Consider the following 22,296-nt stretch of genomic DNA (forward strand, 5'->3'; position numbering starts at 1 on the left):
AAAATCGTATCTGTCTATTATTATAGCATGCTTAAACTGAATAGAAGAAAACATACCTCCTCCATGGTTATAAGATGAACTAGCCATCAATTTTGTGTGTAACCCGAATAATCTGGTATTTGTAATTTGTGTGTTGAGGAGACTTAACTCTTGCTCTATGTGACACAAATGGCTTTCAAGGAGTCTAAGGGGCCAACACCATTTATATATAAATATATATATATATATATTTTTGGACTAAGAGTAAGGGCTTCCTCAAATGTTCACTAAATAACCCAATCCATCATGGGCTCACATTATCCACTAGGAAAACTCATCTTGCAAGCAAGCAGCGGACCGAATTGTGCACCAACGCTGACGTGGATTAAATAAAACGGCACGTTTCGTCTGGAACGGGAAGGGAATTTAAATGAGATAAGGAACTGAAACGCACCGTTTAGTCCAATCACCCATTCTCGTTTGTTCCTCCTCTTCGCATTCCTTCACTCTCTCTCCATTCTCCTCCATTCTCTTCACTTCTCCCCTGTTGATTCTCGTTCTCTCCTCCGTCAAAATCCATCCCGATTGTATTCTTTTGTTATGAACCCTAACCTAAGCTGATGTCCTCTTCTTATGTCATTTAATCCCCATTTTTTGTTCCAAACCCTAATCCCTGCAAATCCCTCTTCTCCGTGAAAAGCTCGTTGAGAGCAACGTTTATTCTTCTCAACCACAGGTATCTCTCTCTCTCTCTCTCTCTCTCTCTCTCTCTCTCTCTCTCTCTCTCTCTCTCTCTCTCTCTCTCTCTCTCTCTCTCTCTCTCTCTCTCTCTCAGCAGAAGTTTCAATAACTGATTAATTTTGTGTTGTGGCTATATTTTCATTTTTTGGTTATCAAAAGTTAGGTTTCGAATTTAGGTTTTTGATCTGGTATGTATTTACTTAGGTTTTTAATTTCAATTTTGTATTGTGTATATATTTTGATTTTGTGGTTTTCAAAAGTTAGGTTTTTCGTAAGGTTGACAGAAAATAAGAAATTTCCTTTGACGAATTATTGATTTTTCTTAACACTGAAAAGGTTGACAGAAAATCAAATAGATGAGAAACAGCTTACCAGTATCCCATTCATGAAACGTGCAAGAATACTTTGTACAATTGCGTATGCAGCTAGATCCAGTTCATTAACATGGCCAACAAAAAGCTGTTTCGACACATACATTCCAAAGTCAACTGGTTCATTGAATCAACGCTTTTAGTTTGTTTTTCTTGTTTTGGAAGCATGGACTTTGATACCAACTATGTCCCAAGACCCCATCCATGACCCAAACTCTAGCTCAGTCGATGCGCTGTCCATTTTCATGACCATTAATTAGAAGCCCCTTTCTGAATTAATCCACCAAGTTATAAATAAAATATAAGCACTCATTTGGTTTTCTGTCATATATACCTTCAATAAGCACTCATTTGTGAAGCGACTTGAAAATAAAATATACATGCATCTAGTTGCTAGTTGAAGTTTCAGCTTGATAGTTATTTACTTGTTATCTTCACTAATAAATGCATTATTTTGATGTTGATTAGAATCGCTATTGGTGATCTATATAACTTGGTCTATTCAGCTGAATGGTTGTTGGTGGTGCTTAAAACAATCCATACTTGTTTGGAGCTGCAAAAAAGAATCTTTTCTTTAATCTTCTATATGCTGAAGGCAGTAGCTCAATGTTGCAGTTATGATGAGGATGCGCAACATATAGCAATGGATGTACCAATAAGAAGTGATTTGATTCGAGTTTGAAGCACTATATGAACAAGGGAAGGTAAAAGAGAATTAGGATTGAGGCCACTAGAGATGACATAGTGATCTGTAATGTTAAGGAAGATGTGACCATTTTTTAGGAAGCTGCCAATAAGCTATTGGTTTACCAGAGTTTTTGGTAAGTTTAGATTATTAGAGGAGTTTTGGTTCTTCTTCCATTTAGGTCCTGACTTTTTGGAAGCTGTTTGATGTATCATTCGAGTAGTTCTTATGTTGTAATTTAGGAAAGCGGTGTGATCTTTTGACATGTTTCTTTTCTCATATTGTTGTGAACTGTAACTTACAAAAATAATTGTTATAATTACGAACTTTGAGGCGAATGAAGAAATTTTTTGTCCTGGTGGGATGGACTTTTTCTTTGCCAAATTTGAATGCTCCTTTACTTGTGTTTTGACCCCAAGAACAAGATGTGGCCTTGGACATTTTGGATAAAAGTTAAATCTTGCTGTCATTGTCGCTCGTTTTCCACATTGCTCCAAACAAAAGTTATCCAAAAAGCAGAAAAATTTGTACACAAGCTAACATGGAAAAAGTTGGGAGTGTCGACATAGTGATTCTTCTTTTTCCCTTTTGCACTGATAATTGTTAGTTTGCAAATTGTCTACGGTCTTATGCAAAAAATCAACGACTGGGTTTCTTCACAAATTAATTATGTCTCTAGCTATATACGGTCTCATGCAAAAAGTCGATAAGTAAATTATAATTTATTAACATTAAAAAAAAAGTATTTAACATCAGTACAATATTCCTCGATCTAACATCAGTACAATATTCCTCAAACAGATTTTTTCCATGTACATTGACTTATAGCGATGGTTGTGTCCCAGTCAAGCTATCTAGTTGGGTTCCATCCACTCCAAATTGCATCTGTGAACATAATATAATAGTTAAAAACTCATTCACATGTAACAAAATCAATCAGTTTAGAGAGAGTGACGAAGTTAAACAAAAACCATCACACTTTCTTGAGTCTCAATCTCGGCAAAGCAAAACTAGGTTCCACTAAGGCCCAACACTTTGGTAGTACTTTGGGGCAGCTAAAAAAAAAAAAAAAAAAGTAGATCAATTTAAAGGATGAAATAAGCAAGTCAAACACCATGAGATCTCTTACAAGAAACACAAGGGTATGTAATATCTCAGTAGCTCAAAACTTATCTTTATTGAGAGGTATGCAATATATTCTAACCTTCATTTTAATAATCTCTTGCTTTTAGATCTTTGTATAAAAAGTATCTCTCTCTCTCTCTCTCTCTCTCTCTCTCTCTCTCTCTCTCTCTCTCTCTCTCTCTCTCTCTCTCTCTCTCTCTCTCTCTCTCTCTCTCTCTCAACACATCCACCAAGAAATTATGATCTGGAAAATCTGGGTGGGTTCCCCGATAGCATTATCAAAAATGTCAACCCAAGCACATTCAAGCCAACAGTAATCTCTTCTGAACTGAAAGAAATAACAACACTTTGTTCTTCTCAAATAGCTTTGGTGTATATGTACCCTGCATGTGAAGGAAGATATTGTAATGCCAGAATAGACTTTTTTGAAAATATATATTCACATAGAGAGGTGAGAATCTAGTGGGATCTAAATTGTTTCTCTGCTATGATATTTCCTTCAACTATGCAATCTTTATATATTTGTTACGCACGAGGCAATTGAAGGACTTCAAGGAGTAACCATCAAGGACTTCTCAATATGGCAAGAAAATAAATTAATTTTGATGGATCAGCTATCAAATAATTATTAAGAGATTAATTTTTCCATAAACTTTTTGGCATGATCTCCTAATTTTTTATGGACAACATAAAGGAATTTATCGATTTGACAGTGTCTTATGATTAGTCTAATTACCAAATGTTTTCAAGAAAGTTCCTTTACTTCATTATATGTTCTTTAATTCAATCAAAGAGTAATGTGATATAAATTGATGGAATTGTTATTTCCTTCACAAAAGCAACATTTTGTAGGAAGTATACCCATTTTGACTGGCCAAAAATATGGTAAAAGATCCAGTAGACCAGTAGAACTTGCAGCTATAATTTCTTTTCTCCACAAAAAAGTGTGCAAGGAAAATGAGTGATCTACTTGGTTTGCATACTAATTAGCATGAGCAGTGGTTCATCGAGGGTCAAATTGCAGGGTGAGTACTTCTAGAATTCAACTGGGTTCTTTAACATTAGCAAGTAAAGTTCATGAATGATCACTACAGGTTGACGTACGTGACTCTAAAGGTAAGGGAATGTTTGATTTCTCATCCTTATTTATTAGAATGTTGTCATGATTATGAAGAAATTACAATTAATCAATTGAAAAACTACATATGTATATACAGGGTGCATGTCACACTGCTTTAGAATACAAGCAACCTAGTGTGCCTTGCCATGGTCGTACCGTTGCAGTGGTTCATGTCGAAACTGATTCCAAACATTTTGATAGGAAGAAACCCAGAACAATAAAATATCAGGCATTAGAATAAATGGCTCAAAAACTTACCGTTGGCAGATCCATTAGAGAGGCACAGTGATGACTGTGAGATAGAGGCTATCCAAATGGAGACCCCGTGAAGGGGGCGGCATCAATCTGAGAGATTGAAATCTAGAGAACAAGATACAAATTGTTGACAGAGGCTTGCGAGAAAGGGAGACCGACGAAGAGAACTATGAGAGGCTTACTTAGGTGGTGGTCGCGGAGGAGATCTGCCAATCTGCAGCGGAGATGAAAATGGAGAAAATAGAGCTACACCTGGGACCTTAGTTGAGGAGGAGCAGGAGGGGAAAAGCCACCTAAGATTCCTGTGGAGGAGTAGAAGCCATGGAGGGGAGACGGAGGGAAGATATGAAAATGGCAGACCTTTCTTTCTTCTTCGTATTTAACATGGAAAACTCTTCTTGTAGGCGCTTAGCGTACCAAATCGACCAGAGGAAGTGGTCGCGCAGAGGAGGTGGTGCGGATGAGTTGGTCGCGCGGAGGAACTGAGGAACTAGTCGCTTGGAGGAGCTGAGGGACTGGTCGCGCAGAGCAGGTTGAAGAAGAGCTGGGAGGGAAAAATGGCAAAAAGAAGCGTGCGGAAGAGATTTCATTTGCCGCTTTTTTGTTTTTTATAATAATATTTCTGCTGCTACGTCATCAATGGTGCGCATTTTCGTCCGCGGGCTGCTTGCATATAGAAGAACTCACGTGGATATGCCAAAATTGATCTTTATATTTTTCAGTGACTTGTGCCATCTACATTATGAATACACAATATACTTACTGGTTTGGTGTGTTAGCCAAAACTATTTCTCTACAATTTTGTTTTAAGTTTCACCTCGGAATTAAAGAGCTTTAAAACTTTTGCTAATAAAAAACTTATAATATGCCCATTTTTCTAGTTAATAAAAATGATAATTGTTTAGCACATGTTTCACACCACCAATCACACACATGACCTGCAACGAATAAAGGGGCATCATTGATTGTCTTGAAAATACTCTGATGCCAAAGTTAGAATAATATGAGGGTAAATATACCTAAAAAAATAAAGTAAATCAAGTTAAGTATTTGTTACCTCCTATAAGTTATTTATAGAGTCATTAGAGGAAAATATAACATTTTTTCATAAATAAAGATAACCATCTTCCATGAGCGAAGATAATCATTTCCCACACGTAAATCCTCAACGGTATTTGTTGTTAGATGTAGTAATTCCTTCCTTACCTAACTGCAGTGTTTATCTAGTTAATGCCCTCTGCCTAGGCATAGGCTATTGGGCTTAAGGGTGTTAGAAGCTCAGACATGCGTTGGGCTCATATATACCAAATATCCCGTCCAATAATATTATTTATCAAAATCTAAATAAAATAACATTTATGGTATTATTGTGGTAGTATTTTTAAATTATTTGATATCATCTTACGAGATGATTAAGGGATAATGAAAAACGATATTTAGCAATATTATATTTGGCAATTCATTTGATCAAATTGAATAATTCTAATTTTTGAGGTATTTGTAATTTCTTATATAAAAATCACTAATTCCCTATTGAGCACTCGTAAATATCACGTAACATGAAATTGTATTTATAAGGAGGAATGCCCCAATAGAATAGATCATTGGATGCATGCAACTAGTGATTATCTATCGTGTTTTACAAGCTGCTAGCTGAAAAAACATTCATAAAATTATTATTATTATTATTATTATTATTATTATTATTGCGCCGGAAAATAAAATTATCTCTAAATTTTATGAAACCAATAAAGGCTGTTGAATCGTTGATAGATTGGGATAATTTGATAATTTATTTTTAACTAATGTTGGAAATAAATAACTGTAAATATTAGCAAGTAGGCATTTGTTAATTTGAATAAAAAAAAAAAAAGAGTTTTGCTACATACAAGCATATCGCGCACTAATCTGTGTACCAATACTGATTTATTCATACTTAAAATTTGAATTAACACTGTTTTCAATAAAATCTACTTTTTGACCAATCACATCACATTAGTATACAGATTAGTGTACAATTGTGCTTGCAACTATATTTTTCCTAAAAAAAATAAGGAAAAGTATAGTTATAAGCACAATTGTGCACTAATCTATACACCAATATAATGTGATTGGTCAAAAAGTAGATTTTATTGAAAACAATGTTAATTTAAATTTTAAGTATGAATAAATCAGTATTGGTACATAGATTAGTGCGCGACTGTGCTTGTATGTAGCAAAACTTAAAAAATAAAAATTTCTAACAATAATAAAGAAGAGTATGTGGCTACGCGACTTTGGATGTTGAAAGCTTGAAGCTCGATATGTTATTAGATAGGAAAACTCTTGAGTCAGGCTAATTTGCGGACCGATTGCACGCCAAACGCTGATGGGAAAAATGAAATGGAGTGTTTCATTGAATAGAAATTTTGGGGCATTTGGAGTGGGAAGAAATTTTCAATCTCTTGCCGAAGTATTTTTCAGTGAACCTTGCTTGCGCACTTACATATCATCTCTCCACTTTCTCCCCACTTATTCATCTTCTTCATCCAGCATATATTCCTCATCCTCCTCAGCGTCCTCTTCGTCATCAACCTGATAATCCTCATCTGCATCTTCTTGATCTTCATCGTACATAATTCTTCTCGATCCTCTTTCTCACCATTTTTGCCCCAACTTTCTGCTGACCTAAAATACTCCTTTGCACTTTTGATCTAACCTTTGATGTAACACCCTTCCTCTCTCCTCCTCTTCTTCTTCCTCCACCTCAACGAAACTACCAAAACTCTCTTATGATGCATACCCATCTACAGAAGAGCAACGATCCTCTTCCTAACCATATAATACCTCATTTTCTTCATATGAAAACACATAATCCTCATCTAAAGCATCCGAACCCTTATCTTTGGACCCTTCTGTTGAAATTTTTCTTGCAACCAACATTCCCTCCCCTCACCAGCTGTTCTTGCACCTAAAAAACAAAAATTTGCAAAACCCCAATTACTTAAATCCAATCACACAAACATTATCAAGATTCATGAATTCCACCAATTGATATCAAATCGAATTCCCTATAGAAATCAATAAAAAGATTCTTTGACTATAAGTTTTTCCATTTCTAGCTTATGGTATACCATTCAAATGGGGTGGCAAAAATTTCTTACTATCGATATTGTTTTAGCGAAGAAATCAAAAACATGAAAGAGCCCAAAAAAAAAAAAACAACAAATCTCAAACTTGCTCTATAACTTATTCAAAACAAGTTAGAATTAAACCAAAAAAAAGTAATGAAATAAATAGTTACAAAAATCATCCGTTGGATGAATAACATTTTATTTGAATTCCAGTTTTTCATAAAACTCAAAAAATAAAAATAAAAAATAACACCTATAGATTTTGAGACAGAAATCTACAATTTACACCAGAAAATTTACAAAGCAATATTTCAAAGAATTTCAAAAACTAAAACTCATAAAGAAATAGGAAAAATATATACTTCACACATATAAATATATATATATATATATATATATATATATATATATATAATATTCTTTGAAAGTTATAAATACATCACATAGAGAGAGGGAGGAGGGGACTTTAGTACCTGGGAAGAGGAAGAAAGAATTGGAAAACAATGAAAATGTTTTGTTTTTATATTTCTGCTTGTATATATATATATATATGGGAAAATCTTCTAACCAGCCCATCTGGTTAACCCAAAAAATCAGCCCACCAATCATATTGCGACACATCATCTAATTTGAATCTCAACTATACAGCCCACTACACCCGAATAAACCCACTTTCTTCCTAAATCTACCTAAATCGCTTTCTTCCTATCCCAATAGACACCAGACGGATGCGTTAGTCTTTATTCCCAATCCACACCTGACGACGGGGAAGGCCTTCCCAACCCAAAATTGAAATCCATCCCAACCCAAACTCGACGGAAGAGAACCAAAAACTGCCTCCCCAAAGTAGCTCGCACTCAGTGGCACCCCACTCATCCCGACAGCAGTAGCTTGCAATCCCTTCCAGTAATTTGTGTATACTTTGAACTTTTATTGCTTAACAGAACTTATATTGGATTTTTTGTATTGGATTTAAATCTCATTTCAATCTGATTCTAATCTGGGCAATGTAAATTATATTTACATATGAATTATAACTCATCTAACTCCATGAATACTAATTGTTTGTAAAAAAGTCTCAAAGGACCCTTGGCCACGGCAGTAGCTTGCAATCTCTGAAAATAATCTCATCTCTCTCTCTTTTTTTCTTTTTTCTTTTTTTTTTTCTCTCCTCCTTTCCCATGTCCACTTTTTCCTAATCTTCTGTACTGAGAAATTTAGCCGCATTTATCCGTTTGTTATTAACAATTGATCACACTGTTTTGAGTGCAAGACGGGAAACTCTAGTGGGCGACGACCAGTGTAGTGGTTGACGGCAAGATAGAAGTGGGGTCTCCGTTTGGTGGCGGCAACGGCGATATCTCAGTGGCTGTTGGTCATTCAACAGCTGAGAAGAGTTTATTCGGGTCTACGTTAGTTTCAGCAGAACATTAGTTTCAGCAGGGGTAAATTTGATTTTTCAGCTCTTTGTTTTCAATCTTAATCTCCTGTATTTTGGTCCATGGTATTAATTTCCAATATGCTGATGTGTCACAATCTGATTGGTGGGCTGGTATTATGAGATAAACAGATGGACTGTTTAGAAGCGTCTCTATATATATATATATATATATGCACACAGAGCTGTAGGGACAGTTTGTTTCTGCAACAACGTTTACCCTTTACCTAGGCAGATCTTCCTGAGCGGATTGCGTGTGCCTAGTTCTCAGCCCATCTGCAGTGGAGAGATTGGATGAAAATGGTTGGGGATTTCTCCTTTGCGAATTCGTATTTTGGATGGAAATGGTTGGGGCTTCTACCCTGCGAATTCGTACTTTTCTATTCTTTTCGTTCTTTTTTTTTTTTTCAAATAAAAAAATATGTAAAACCACGTCATGGTTCGATGCTCAATCGGTACCCGGGCTTGCTTGTACCTACAAGAACCGGATTGGATAAAATAATCCGAAAAATGTGAACTTACAAAACTACAATACCCAACACCGTACCGAAAAGCAATGGCTGCCTCAGACTACCCTTATTTACGGAAAATTCCCCCCAAACAAACCCATCTCCACCACTACCATTTCCACAATCGTCACCACCGAGAATAGCAGCGTTAATGAAAACTCAACTTAGGCGCACCCATGTCTTGTTCCACTGGAAGAGTGCTCTAACATGTCAGAGCTCAAGGTTATCCACGCCCAAATTTTTAGGATTGGCCTCTTCTTCGATGAATACAATGCTAGCAAAGTCGTTGTCTTTTGTGCTCTCCAAGACTCTGGAAGCCTCCGTTGCTCGTTTGGTCTTTACCCAAGTCCCCAATCCTACAACCTATACGTGTAATTCCATTATCTGAAGGCTACACCAACAAGAACTCGCCCTATCAGGCACTTCTGTTTTACCAAGAAATGCTAACTAGAGCTCTGGCCCCTGATAGATTCACGTTCCCTTCTTTGCTCAAATCGTGTCAGGATTTGCGTGAGGGCGAACAGTTGCATTGTCACTCTAGGAAGCTTGGTTTTGCTTTGGATGCTTACATTCAGAACTCATTGATGTATGCGTACTCCCAATTCGGGTGCTTGGTTTTTGCTCGCAAGGTGTTTGAAAAAATGGGGGAGAAGAGTGTGGTGTCTTGGGCGACCATGATTAAAGTGTGTAAGTGAAATACACAATAATATAATAAAAAACTACAAAGAAATTAATATTTAAACAAAATCCGTTTAGACTGAGGCACGAAAATCTTATTCCTTTTAAGAAGATTCAAACCTTTTGCGGTATGTAAAGTTTCAATTAAACATGTGTAATAGATCTCCTCTTGACTTATCTCATCTCGAATATATCAGTCTAACTAATCTTCGTATATCTTGAATTAACTCTACACAAATTGTTAAGTCCAAAACTCTATCAAAAGAACAACTCTTTTGTTAGAAAAAATTACTCTAAAAAATATCTACATAACTTTGGTTTTTCTATCAATTTTTCTCTATTTCATACGGAAAGAAACACACCAAAAGAAGAAGAAGAAGAAGGAGACTTGAGTGGTTTGGTATTGAAAAAGAAATATATATCTTTGGATATGGTAGAATATTGGTCAAAGACGACATTTTCTAATTTCTAGCCACTCTCTCCTACTGGTGGTCTAGATTAGAGCTTGTTTATTTTACACCACGAATTTAGTATTTATTCTGGAAGTCCACAAACTTGAGCAACAAGTTTGCTCTCACAAATTTACAGCCCATCCTAACTCTGCTCTCTGTCTCTCTCTGTTTTTTTTTTCTTTTAACTAGTAAATTTACAAATTCAATTTAACTCTATTCAACCAATAAGGTTATATTTGAATCTTAAGGTGATCACAAATTCTCTGTAAATAACAATAAAAATAGTAAATAGTTATAAAGTAGTATGAGATAATTTCACCAATCAAACATAATCTAAATTTACAAGTTTTTATTAATTACGTAATATGCACATAATTTTAAATAAATCTCATAAGAACTACCTCATAAATTAATATGATTAGATGTAGAAGATCATATTATAAAGTTTATTTTACAATAAATTAATTTGAATTAATATATTAAATCATGTCAATTTATAAACTTATTTTTATATTCATTTGGTAAAACTAAACTCTAAAAATATATGGTTAATATATAATCAAATGATAAATGTCAAATTTTAAAACTTTTTGAACAAATTTCCTCAATTTTCCTGTTATAAATATTTTACTCACAATCTCTTGCTCTCTCTGTAAAGTGTGATTGTCATTGTATCCCTCTCACTCCATTCTCTTTCTTCCTCTGCTTCTTAGTTCTTATTTTTCTCTCCGGTCGCCCTCGCTTCTTCTTTGCTTCTGCGCCGCCCCCCCCCCCCCCCCCCCCCCCCGGTTCAGTTTACTTTTCTATCGTGAATGACTATCCTCTTCCATCTTAACATAAAACCAATTCAGCAACCCAATCAAAGCGAGGATTTACCATCTTCAAAGAGTTTACAGTCGGAAGCAAGAGAGCTCCGTCACCCACAAAATTAAAGCAGATCTGGTCTGATCTTCAACCGGATCTAAGCCGAGGATTCAACCTTAACAACAAGCAACGGGCAATATTTGCAAACCATCGTAAGTCCCTGTGGTGTTGTCTGGGCAACCAAATATTTTTAAGGCCAGAACCATCGGAAGTCTCTGTGGCCTTGTCTCGGTAGTTACTTTTATCCTTTTCCAAATCAATTCCTGAATCCTCTCGGTCCCTCGGAGCCCCATACACCGTCACCTCGCTCTCTCTCTCTCTCTCTCTCTCTCTCTCTCTCTCTCTCTCTCTCTCTCTCTCTCTCTCTCTCTCTCTCTCTCTCTCTCTCATTCTCTAGCATGCTCTGGTTTTCCGCTTCCTCTAACCTTTTGCAAAGCACTGCAACGTTATCAATAATTATATATATTTTACCATTGATGAGTACGGTCTCATTTTTTGTTTTGCAGTTGTTTGTCTTGTCGCGGATCTAATGGTGAACTATTTCTCGAGAAACACCAGACTCGAAAACCATTCTGACGAACCACTGAAGGTTACTGCAACAGTGGGTTATGTATTTCAATTGTTGGATGACATGATAATCCAACCGGGTGAGCACAGTTACATTAGCTATGGCGATTTGGGGATTGATTACAATGGTGGACGTCCAGTAGAAGTGCTTTTTTACCTCGGAGAACGGCAGACGGAACCTATATGGACATCGCAGATAAGGGATCATGCGAAAATCATATTCTTCAAACGCGAGGATGGAACCATCGACCACAATCTTATCAAGGGGAGTATGATCCAGATGAACGGGTAATTCCATTTATTTTATAACTTGTTCAGATGGGACACCTAATAAAATTATCGGAGATGGAATTTTGATTGAGAGAGATTGCTCTGTTATGTTTTGAGTTACAGGATAGTTATCTCGATGAAAGGCGCGGTGAAAAAGATGAAGTCATTTCTGAAGTAGATTGGTTTCGAATACGCGTTGGTGTGATCGAACATGACGACGACAAGCATTCTACGTGAGTCGTTTAGCTTCGCGAGGGACTAACTAGTCTGTGTTTTTGTACCAGATTCATGGGAAGAGTGATAGTCATCGAATGTTTCGTGTATTGTTGGTCAACAGTATGTACAGTAAGAAATTGAGAAATAAAAATAAACTTTCGTAAATATAACTCATAAATTTATTTTTATAAAATCACTTTATATTACTTTTCAAATATCTTTATCTATATCTACTAGGATACTTAAGCTTGACCGAGGCCAATCGACCTTTTGTTTCTATTTTAAATCCAGAGTTTATCAGTGGGAAAAGAGAATGACAAAAGAACATGTACACGTGGGCTAATAAACTTCTACTTACTCATAAACTAAAATAAACTAAACCTAAGTAAACTTAATATGGACTATCGTAATAGATGTACACTCTAAATTGTGACAATTAACACGTCTAACAAGATTCATACAACGTAAAAATATTCTTTAATGGTACGATTGGTAAGAAATACCCAACTTATGACAGTGGGATTTAGTCTTTACTTACTAGTTAGTTTGGGATTCTTTTGTTATTTCTAGACTGTTTATTGCAACAGGTATTTTTCTGCCGCAACTAATCGTGATTAATTCAACTCTGTTTCTAAAACATGAATAATTTCTCATACTCAATTTCTTTCTTGCTTTAAGTAGAACCTCCCCCACATAACATTAGTTTCAGTCAATCCATGATTCTCACTATATGTACGTATGATAGCGTCTATTTTTGACCCAAACCTCAAATTTCAAATCCTAATCCGTAACTCTTTTCTCTTCATTACCTTTGGTTCTAGTTTTTCAGTTCTTTTGACCAACTAAAATCATTGAATTAATCCCTACATATATATATATAATCATTTCATTAATCAATCACGTCACTTTGTTTCTAGAAATTTTACACACTGAGGTGATAAGGCAAGTGCATCCTCTTTCGAGAAAGAATCCAAAAGTGTCAATAACAAAGAAAAAATGCGTGGCAGTCAAGGATCTTTCCAGAATAAGCAAGGAGAATATTCTTGAAGAAATGAAAGTGATTCTGTGATACACGTGGCATGGTATTATTGGACAGTTTGAACATTCTGTTATGTATAAAGTAGTATAAATACATGTACTCGGGTATGATACATGTACTCGGGTATGAAAGAAAGTGTAGAAAACGATTTCAGAATAGAGAAAGCCCTTTGAGGCATTTCAGCAAACGCTTGCTGTGCATGTTTACTATACAATTTATCATCGTATCCAGAGCACAGTAACGACTTTCGTCCTTATCAAAACTTTCTGTTTTCCTTTTTTTTCTTCTTCTTTTTTTTTCAATGGCTTCTTCCATCTCCTTAGATACAAATACCTAGAGCACACCCGCCCAAATCACTTCACCTAATCTCAACTCTACTAGTCATTTTGTTACAATTAAACTTACCATTCACAATTGTCTCGTGGGAGGCTCAGGTAGTGCCTTTCCTCAAGGGTAATCAGTTGTTTCATCATGTGGATGGCACTTCAGTGCCTTCTCCCATGGTTGATGGGTTTGCAAATACTGAGTATCTGAAATGGTCTCAGCTCGACCAACTGATTATGTCGGCTCTTAATTCTTCTTTGTCTGAATCTATTTTGGCGCAGGTGATTGAATGCACCTCTGCGCATAATATCTGGAAAACTTTGGTATAGATCAACTGAGACGGCATATAAAGGATCCCATTGATGGCTATGAGGTAATTCGAGTAGAGTTGGGAAGAACCCTTTTTTATGGCATGATCATTGGCCCATAAAACTTAAAAGACTATGGCAGGGTCTTCGGCTGGCTTTGTTTTGGTCGATAGGATGGCTAAAGATGCAGACAAATGAAGCCGACAAGATAGCAAAAATAATAATTGAAAAATGAAAAGTAGTCAAATCCGGATGACGGTCTGTTTGGATTTTGTTTTTATTTATTTTTAAATTGGTAGTATGACTAATATTAGCAATATATTCGTTTATGTTATACCTCATAAATAGATCAACATTTTATATGAAATTATGTTTTTATAAAATTTATTTGTGACTATAATATTTTTGGGATGAATTCGTCTATTGCATATCAATCTTGTCAAAGATCTCCAGCCGCTCTCATTTTCTTTATCTACTAGGTTACTTAAGTTTGAACGAGGCGTATCGACCTTTTGTTTTTATTTCAAATCCAGAATTATCAGAGTGGGAAAAGAAATGACAAAAGAACACGTACATATTTAATCATGATTAATTCAACTCTGTTTCTAAAACATGAGATTTCTGTTACGGGCCTTTTAGATGGGCTGGAGTCTGGATTGGTCTTGCTGGGTATGGGGCTAGATTATGTGGCTATGGGCCGGGAAGTATTAGCTGATGTTAACTTCATGTTCATTTGGTTTATGTTTTAGTTGTTTCTGGTTGTTTCCTTATAAGTCGTGTCGATCGGTAGGAGTAGTGGTTAAGTTCGTATGTGGGGTTTGGACTGAGTCCTTGGTTACTTATCGTTTAATTATCTATTATTAATTATCAGTTGCTGTCGTGCCTATAGTTGTGGAGTCTGGACGTGGTTAGTGGAGTCGGTAATGGGCACTTGTTTTATTGTATTTAAGTCAGGAATATCAATGAAAATGGCATGAGAAATTCAGTACAATTTTTATCCCTCGAAGTGGTTACAATTTCATTCCAGTACTAGAGATACATAACAATTTATTTCTTGCTTTAAGTCGAACTTCATCCACACAACATTAATTTCCAGTCAACCCATGCTTCTCACTATATGTACGTATAATCGGGTCTATTTTTGTTCTAAACCTCAAATTTCCTATCCTAATCGTAACTCTTCTCTCTTCATTACTTTTTGTCCTAGTTTTTCAGTTCTTTTGACCGACTAAAATCATTTCATTAATCAATCACGTCACATTGTTTCTAGAAATTTTACACAGCCCATGGTCATGAATATTATAGATTACACTAATTACCTTTCTAACTAGATGAAAGCATACTTTTTACCTTTTTAGGCAAATTTTTGATAAAATTTCACTTTTGACCTTTTGTTTATTCATAATAATTTTATATTTCATACATATCACTAGTTATAATAATAAAATATTAATTTTTTTAAGAATTTTTTATCTACACTGTAATAAAGCAGAGGCGTCCTTAGTGGGTGTGCCCTTACCTCTTTCCTTATTAGGATGCTAGGCATTACTCTAGGCATTATGTCTGGAGTCAATGGCTGTAACATTGGCTGACCATAAACGGTTACCATAAGAAACAATGCAATCTTTCATACCTTGACAGAACACATATCTCTTGGAATCATCTTTTTGTTATGTGTGTGAGTGAAAACTCTTAGGTTGTGGGTAGTTTAATTGTATATTTAGATTTATCTATGTAGCACATTCACACACAGAATAAAGGAGAAATTGCTTTGAGCACTAGATTCACTTGCGGAACATTTTTTTTTTTTTTTTTTGCTGATTCCTTTGTTTATTTATTTACCAATGGTGCAATTTTTTTTTTTTTGCTTCATTTGTTTATTTATTTACCAATGGTGTAGTTTTTATTTTTTATTTTTTCTACTTCCTCTTTTTTTTTAGCCATTTGGTCAATTTTTTTTTACTGCTTCCTTTATTTATTTATTTACCAATAATGCAATTTTTTTCTACTTTTTTTTTAACCATTTGGTCTTTTTTTTTTTTTGCTGCTTCCTTTATTTATTTACCTTATGTGTAAATATTTTTTCTTTTAATCAAATATGTTGTTACACGTTAGGTACAATTTTTACTTTTTTTGCAGTGTGTATTCATGTCAATATATTGTTTATTTAAAATATATTATTAGAGTGAAAAATATTAAAATAAGGTGAGATCCAGAGAGATGAAAATTTGAGAAAAAACTTAAGATCTTTTGAGATAAAAACTGATATATCAAAATATGTGTTTGTTTTTGTAAAGAAAATTTTGAGAAGATGATTGAGACGTTAGAATGCAGTCGCAAATTCCACTGAATTCCTGAATTCGCCAGCTGCAAGATGACCTGAAAATTATTCCACTGCTTAGTAATCTTGAAATCCAACTGGATATATACAATTGTATGATGGGATCCAGTTTTTTCTTTTTGTTTTTCAAAAATTAAGCCGGTTGCGTTGATATCACGTCAATAAATCCACCTTTTGCTTTTTATTTTTATTATTTTAAATTTTGGTTGGTGAATGGAGCCAAATAGAGGTTATATTAAAAGAATATAATACAAATAATTAAATATAATTTTTCTTATCAATTCAAATAATTAGTGATGATTTCATATAATATCAAAACTAAATTTTAAATTCAAAATCTGACTCTACATTCTATTTCATTTAATTAAATCTTCCGTTGGGCTATTCATTGAGTAGGGATAGGGGTGCTACCCGCATCATACGGTGCGGGGTAGCTCCCTCCCCGCACCCCGCCCCGCACCATGCGGGGGTGGGGTTTTCCTCCCCGCCACCCGCCCCCGCATCCCCGGGGCACCCCGCCCCGCTAGGCGGGGTGCGGGGCGGATACTCAATCCGCCCAGCTTTATTTTCATTTCAAATATTAACTATATTTTATTATTTTAAAAAATTATTTCTAGATCTGAAAGTGATAAAAAATATACGTTTAGATCTAAATTGTAAATTTAAATTTTGTAAATATGACTATAATTTAAAAATTATGTCATTTTTAAATTTACTAATGCATATTTTGTGTAAGTTGTAGTGTAGTAGTTTTTAAACTATATAGTTTTTTAAATTTGCTAATGCATAATTTGTGAACAAGTCTAACAAATTATAATATATATATTTATATATACACAATTTGTAAAATATAAATATATATTTATATATATAAACATATATTTATGTTTTTGTAAATATAAATATTTATGTTTATATATATATAATATATATATAGATAAGGGCGGGGCGGGGGAAATGCGGGGCTGGGTTGGGCTCTCCCCGCCCCCCGCCCCCGCTAGGGGGACTAGATGCGGGGCGAGGGCCCCCGCCCCGGCCCATGCGGGGCGGTGTACCCCGCCCCGTCGTGCGGGGGCGGGGCAAACGGGGGCGGGGTAGCGGGGTGCGGGGCCCCGTTGCCCACCCCTAAGTAGGGATGTTTAAGACAAATATAAATAATTAAATCTTCTATCTTTTCATCATTTTAAATTTGACTTCTTAGATATTTAAGACAAATAGTGATTTCACGTAGGACTTCAAAGAGCATTGTGTACAACTCTGTAAATGCCACCAAAAGGTAGATTTTTGGTATCTTAATTAATTTATTACACTAAAAGAAAATTCCATAATCAATTTCTGTTTACGGAACGCATTTTAAGAAATGACTGGAGCGAGCAACTACAAACAATCACATGATTAAATAGTTGATAAGGTTGAGAGGGGTTTCTGCTAAAGACATACGATTAAGAAAAAGAATCAAAGAATTTAGAATTTATAAATAGGCTACGCTAGTATAGCTTAGGAGATCCTAAATGATCGATTATCATCAAGTCCTTGTATGGATAGGTGGATTTGGGACAAAGAAGTAACTCGAAAGTTCACCGTTAAAAGTGCATACAAGCTAATTCATAACACTGAGGCTAGTGGAGATGGGGAAACATCCTTACAAATGCAAGATAGGAATCTTTGGAGGAAAATATGGAACATGAAAGTCCCTAGGAAGATTAAAACGTTTGCTTGAAAAGCTTGTAAGGATATTTTGCCAACTCTTATGAACCTTAGGAGGAAAAAAGGTGGAGGTGGAATCTCAATGCTGTTTTTACATGGATAATGAGAAAGATATTACTCGTACTTTGTTAACTTGTCCTACTAATCAGATTGTTTGGCAGAAATTTTTTCCATTGTTCAAACTTTTTCACTCTTCTTTCATTTTATTCAAACTGTACGAAGGATTCTGATGCAAGGTAGTGTTGTAGAGTTAACTTTGTTCTTTGTCCTCTGTTGGAGTTCATGGTACAGAAGAAATCAAAGGCAAATGGAATAAAATTTGATACAACCTGTACAAGCGGCTGAGCATGCTATATCAATTTGCAAAGCATTCAATGATGTGCAAGCCATTACAAGGTAGCAACTACAACAGATAACTAAGTGAAAAGCTCTAATAGATGGGTTTCTTAAAGTGAATGTGGACGGGGCAGCTTTTGCGAATCCAAGGAAAGCTGGTGTTGGGGTTGTTTTGCAAGAAAAAAATGGAGCAATTGTGATGAACCGAGATAGAGGTGGATGAGGCAGCAACGATTAAAGCCATTGATGTGTTGAGAGGTGTACAACATTGCATTCCACTGGGCATTCCAAAATTAATTATTGAAACAGACTGTCTTATTGTGCTTCAGGAGCTACAATCCACAGGAGCCTCATATGCTAGTGCTGGAAATTTTCTTGATGAGATCAAACATTTATTTCTACATTTTTAGAAAGTTCAAGTGGTACATGTCAATAGAATGGGCAATGAGGTAGCTCATTCATTACCTAGGTATGGTTGGAACATTGTTGATATTAATGTTTCGTGGGAGCAAATCCCTTCTTTTGTTCACCATTTTTTATGGTTTGGCAACAATTAATGTATTGGTACTATTTTAGTTGAATGACTGATTTAAAAAAATAAAAATAAAAAATAAAAAAATAAAAAAGTTGTACTATCATGATAAATGTGCTCTAAAAATCCTGATGATTAACACGACTAACAAGATTCAGTGTAAAATTCTACTGAGTCTTATAGTTAGATCTTCACAAATTATTATACAATATTACACTCTTACGTAAAACTCACATCTTTCGCAACTTATTTAAAATTATAAATATTTATTAATAATGTGAAACATCGATAGGCATTTGTAATCATTAATTAGATCATCCATGAGATCGATACTCTAGTTTCAAGCATTATGACAACCAATAAGATTTTGAGAACCCATTTTAATAAGCGAACTTAACGATATACTTTCATGTCCAATTTTCATTTAAGAGCTAAAATATATTTTCAACAGTTAAAAAGATTGTCATTATGATAAAAATAAACTGATAAAAATAAAAAATACGTTAAAGGAGACCTAAAGTAAGATGGGGAAAAGTCTTAAAAAATTTTACAACTTTCATAAAAATTCCTTATTTATATTTTAAAATTTTACTTCCTATGGAAGCCGAAGAGGTTATTCCGGACAATTCTTGGAACTCGTTTAGATATTAAAAATATCTCAAAATATCTATAAATAGTAATAAGATATGTTGCAGAAAATTTGCAAAGATGTTGGCTGAGACTTGGGCATGAAAAATGTAATATTGTGGGGGGAGTGGGAGTTTATAATATTGGGGATTTTGGCGTGTAAGTCAGCAATCTAGCTAATTGGCGCAATCTTTTAGACTAAGAAATCATCAGAAGATTACAAGATCGACGAAATCTTTTGGATCAAGAAATCGAAATAACCTTAAAGACGGTTTAAAGGGTGAAAGACTAATAATAAAATCACACTTTAGAAATATATATATATATATATATATATATATATATATATATATATAATTTTTTTTTTTTTTTAACACAACCACCACTACTACTAATAATAATAATAATTGTTAATATTATGTTTTGTATGCCTGAGCCTGAATAAGGTTCTAACAATTCAGGACGAGATCTTTACCTACTAACACAAAGAAAAAGGTGGGCTCAAGGTGATCTGGAGAACTTTTGATGCCTAAGTTGGTTTTGCGTATTTACAGTATTTTCTTTTTTAATAATTGAGTTTAGAAAAAGTTCTTTGTACCTTGGATGTGTCGTTTACTTGAGGTTTCAAGGGGAATATTCTATACCTGGTGTAGGGTCTCACCATCCCACCCATAGTTGTTTTAGCTTGTATATTTATTGCGATATAGTGTTCTAAGGTAGGGCTTTCAATGCGGTGTGGCTTCTTAAGTGTATCTCGACAGTGGGTAAGTGACGTCATCACTTTTGATCCCCTTCATCAAATAATGGAGAGCTACTCGAGTCCTCCGTTCACTTGCCAGTGTCCTTTAATGCTTGATATCGTAGGAGATGTCAAGATTGGCCCATATGTCTCCATTCTTCTGGTTTCATGCATGTTGGACCCTTCGCTATTTGATATAACCGAAGGCCTCGGTTCTTTTGGTGACTCTGGGGCCGCTGGAGAGTAAGGTGTTATTGTTTTGCCCAAGCCCAACTATATTGGGCTGGGTTGGAAATACCCCTTACAATAATAATAATTATAAATATAAAAATTATAAAACAAAATTCTAAATCCCTAATATCATTGGGTCAGATTGTTACACTTATTACACGTCCCTACTTGCGTCACTACTCGTACAAAACTCATGACATGATGCTCTCTCAGAACTTTGGTCATCAAATTCATACTGAACTTATCAAAATTTACTTGTGGGAATTTCAAAGATCCTCGAGTTGCTTTCCAGCCAATAACAGTGGGCCACGTATGCATACATTGGAATTGATTGCTTGGGAGAGATCAACTGTGCTATTTTGACCAGGAAACTTATTTGAGAAGGCATCGCAAGTTGGCAATGCGCCGCCTGTGTGTGTAGATATATATTATAATTCCATTTTTAATTTAGAGTGATCATGTAAAAATTTAAATTAAAATAAAATAATTTTTGCTACTTGAAAGGTCGTGTATCAATGGATTCAATGCACGCATCACTCATCTTGGAACCATTATAATTATGAAAAATTAAAACATCAATATATATATATTTTTCATTTGTAGGTTCTACTTTAGTAGTATACTATATATATTAAGTCTTGCAATTATATTTTTTTTAAAATTATTTATTTTGATAAAGTGACACCATTCCATTGATTGATTTAAAAAGGAATGTTATGAACGTCATTAGTTTTAGTAAAATTAAAAAAGGGCATACATCTAATATTAAAAAAAAAACAATTAAACAGGTAATAATTAATATTGAATAAATAAATAGAAGATTTTGCTTGTGATTAATAAATAAAAAGATCATATCCATTCGTTTTTTAGTCGTATATATTTTGGTGATTTTTTTTTACTAAGTTTTAATCAATTTGTAAAATGTACTGAATATAATTAAACTCAATTTCTAAAACATGAATTAGTTTCCAACTCAGCTTTTTTTAGGGGTGTAATTGGTCAAGTCTGGTTCGGTTTTACATTTTTCAAAACCGATTACGCACCAGTTACCCTCCAAAACTAATACTCTGGTTTAATCGATTTCCAGTCCGATCCGGTCTGATTTTCTAATTTTAATGTATTATATTATATATTATATAATATAGTATATTATAATATATAATACTATAGTGATAATATGTTATAGTATATTATAATATATATTATAATTGTATATAGACAATAGTGATATACTATAATATATAATATGGTGATATATTATAATATATAATGATATTGTATTAGTATAACTATTAATATGTACTATATAATATCAGTATAACTATTAATACAATAAATAAAATGGTATAAGATTTTACAATTTAATATTATATTAGTTAGTAATTTATTATATAATCTAAAATTATTTTATATATAATTATATATTATATATAAAAATTATATGCAATATAAAAAATTAAAATATATATATATATAAACCGGTCCAATCCAGTTTTCAAAAAAGAAAAATTGGAACCAGATCAATTTTGACCGGTTTTAAGAAAATTAAAATCAGTACCGGACCGATCCCACTGGTTTGGTTCAGTCTGGTCTAGTTTACCAGTTCATCGGTTTTTTTTACACTCCTAACTTTTTTCACTTTAGCCAACTCATTAAATAATTTTTTAATAATAATAAAGAATTATAAATTTATTAAAAAAGTTTTACTTAATTATTAAATAAAAAAATA

General features: G+C 34.3%; 2 protein-coding genes and 1 long non-coding RNA gene across 4 annotated transcripts; all 3 read left to right on the forward strand.

Moving 5' to 3' along the window:
* The first annotated feature begins 322 nt into the window (after positions 1–322).
* On the forward strand, positions 323–2,160 carry LOC122308146. Its single transcript, XR_006241934.1, has 2 exons — positions 323–715; positions 1,560–2,160. It is a non-coding gene; the product is annotated as an uncharacterized LOC122308146 (long non-coding RNA).
* Positions 2,161–9,543: 7,383 nt separating this feature from the next.
* LOC122306498 (pentatricopeptide repeat-containing protein At1g31920-like) lies at positions 9,544–10,031 on the forward strand. The gene is made up of 2 exons (XM_043118927.1): positions 9,544–9,670; positions 9,727–10,031. Exons 1-2 carry the CDS (start codon positions 9,544–9,546, stop codon positions 10,029–10,031), a joined length of 432 nt encoding a protein of 143 aa, XP_042974861.1.
* A 1,200-nt stretch (positions 10,032–11,231) lies between these two features.
* Positions 11,232–12,548, forward strand: LOC122306796. 2 transcript variants are annotated; one of them, XM_043119311.1, is made up of 3 exons: positions 11,232–11,561; positions 11,837–12,185; positions 12,291–12,548. In XM_043119311.1, exons 2-3 carry the CDS (start codon positions 11,860–11,862, stop codon positions 12,343–12,345), a joined length of 381 nt encoding a protein of 126 aa, XP_042975245.1. In that variant the 5' UTR covers positions 11,232–11,561; positions 11,837–11,859; the 3' UTR covers positions 12,346–12,548. The 2 variants fall into 2 exon arrangements, with proteins under 2 accessions (XP_042975245.1, XP_042975247.1); XM_043119313.1 differs by having other exon boundaries at positions 11,232–11,482.
* Positions 12,549–22,296: the final 9,748 nt, after the last annotated feature.

Source organism: Carya illinoinensis, chromosome 4 (assembly GCF_018687715.1).
Source record: "Carya illinoinensis cultivar Pawnee chromosome 4, C.illinoinensisPawnee_v1, whole genome shotgun sequence".
Lineage (NCBI taxonomy): Eukaryota > Viridiplantae > Streptophyta > Magnoliopsida > Fagales > Juglandaceae > Carya > Carya illinoinensis.

Coding starts and splice junctions, on each gene's coding strand:
- LOC122306796 (XM_043119311.1), top strand. CDS start 11,860: ATGGTGAACTATTTCTCGAGAAACACCAGACTCGAAAACCATTCTGAC. Junction 12,186..12,290: donor AGTATGATCCAGATGAACGG/GTAATTCCATTT, acceptor TTTGAGTTACAG/GATAGTTATCTCGATGAAAG.
- LOC122306498 (XM_043118927.1), top strand. CDS start 9,544: ATGTCAGAGCTCAAGGTTATCCACGCCCAAATTTTTAGGATTGGCCTC. Junction 9,671..9,726: donor AAGCCTCCGTTGCTCGTTTG/GTCTTTACCCAA, acceptor CATTATCTGAAG/GCTACACCAACAAGAACTCG.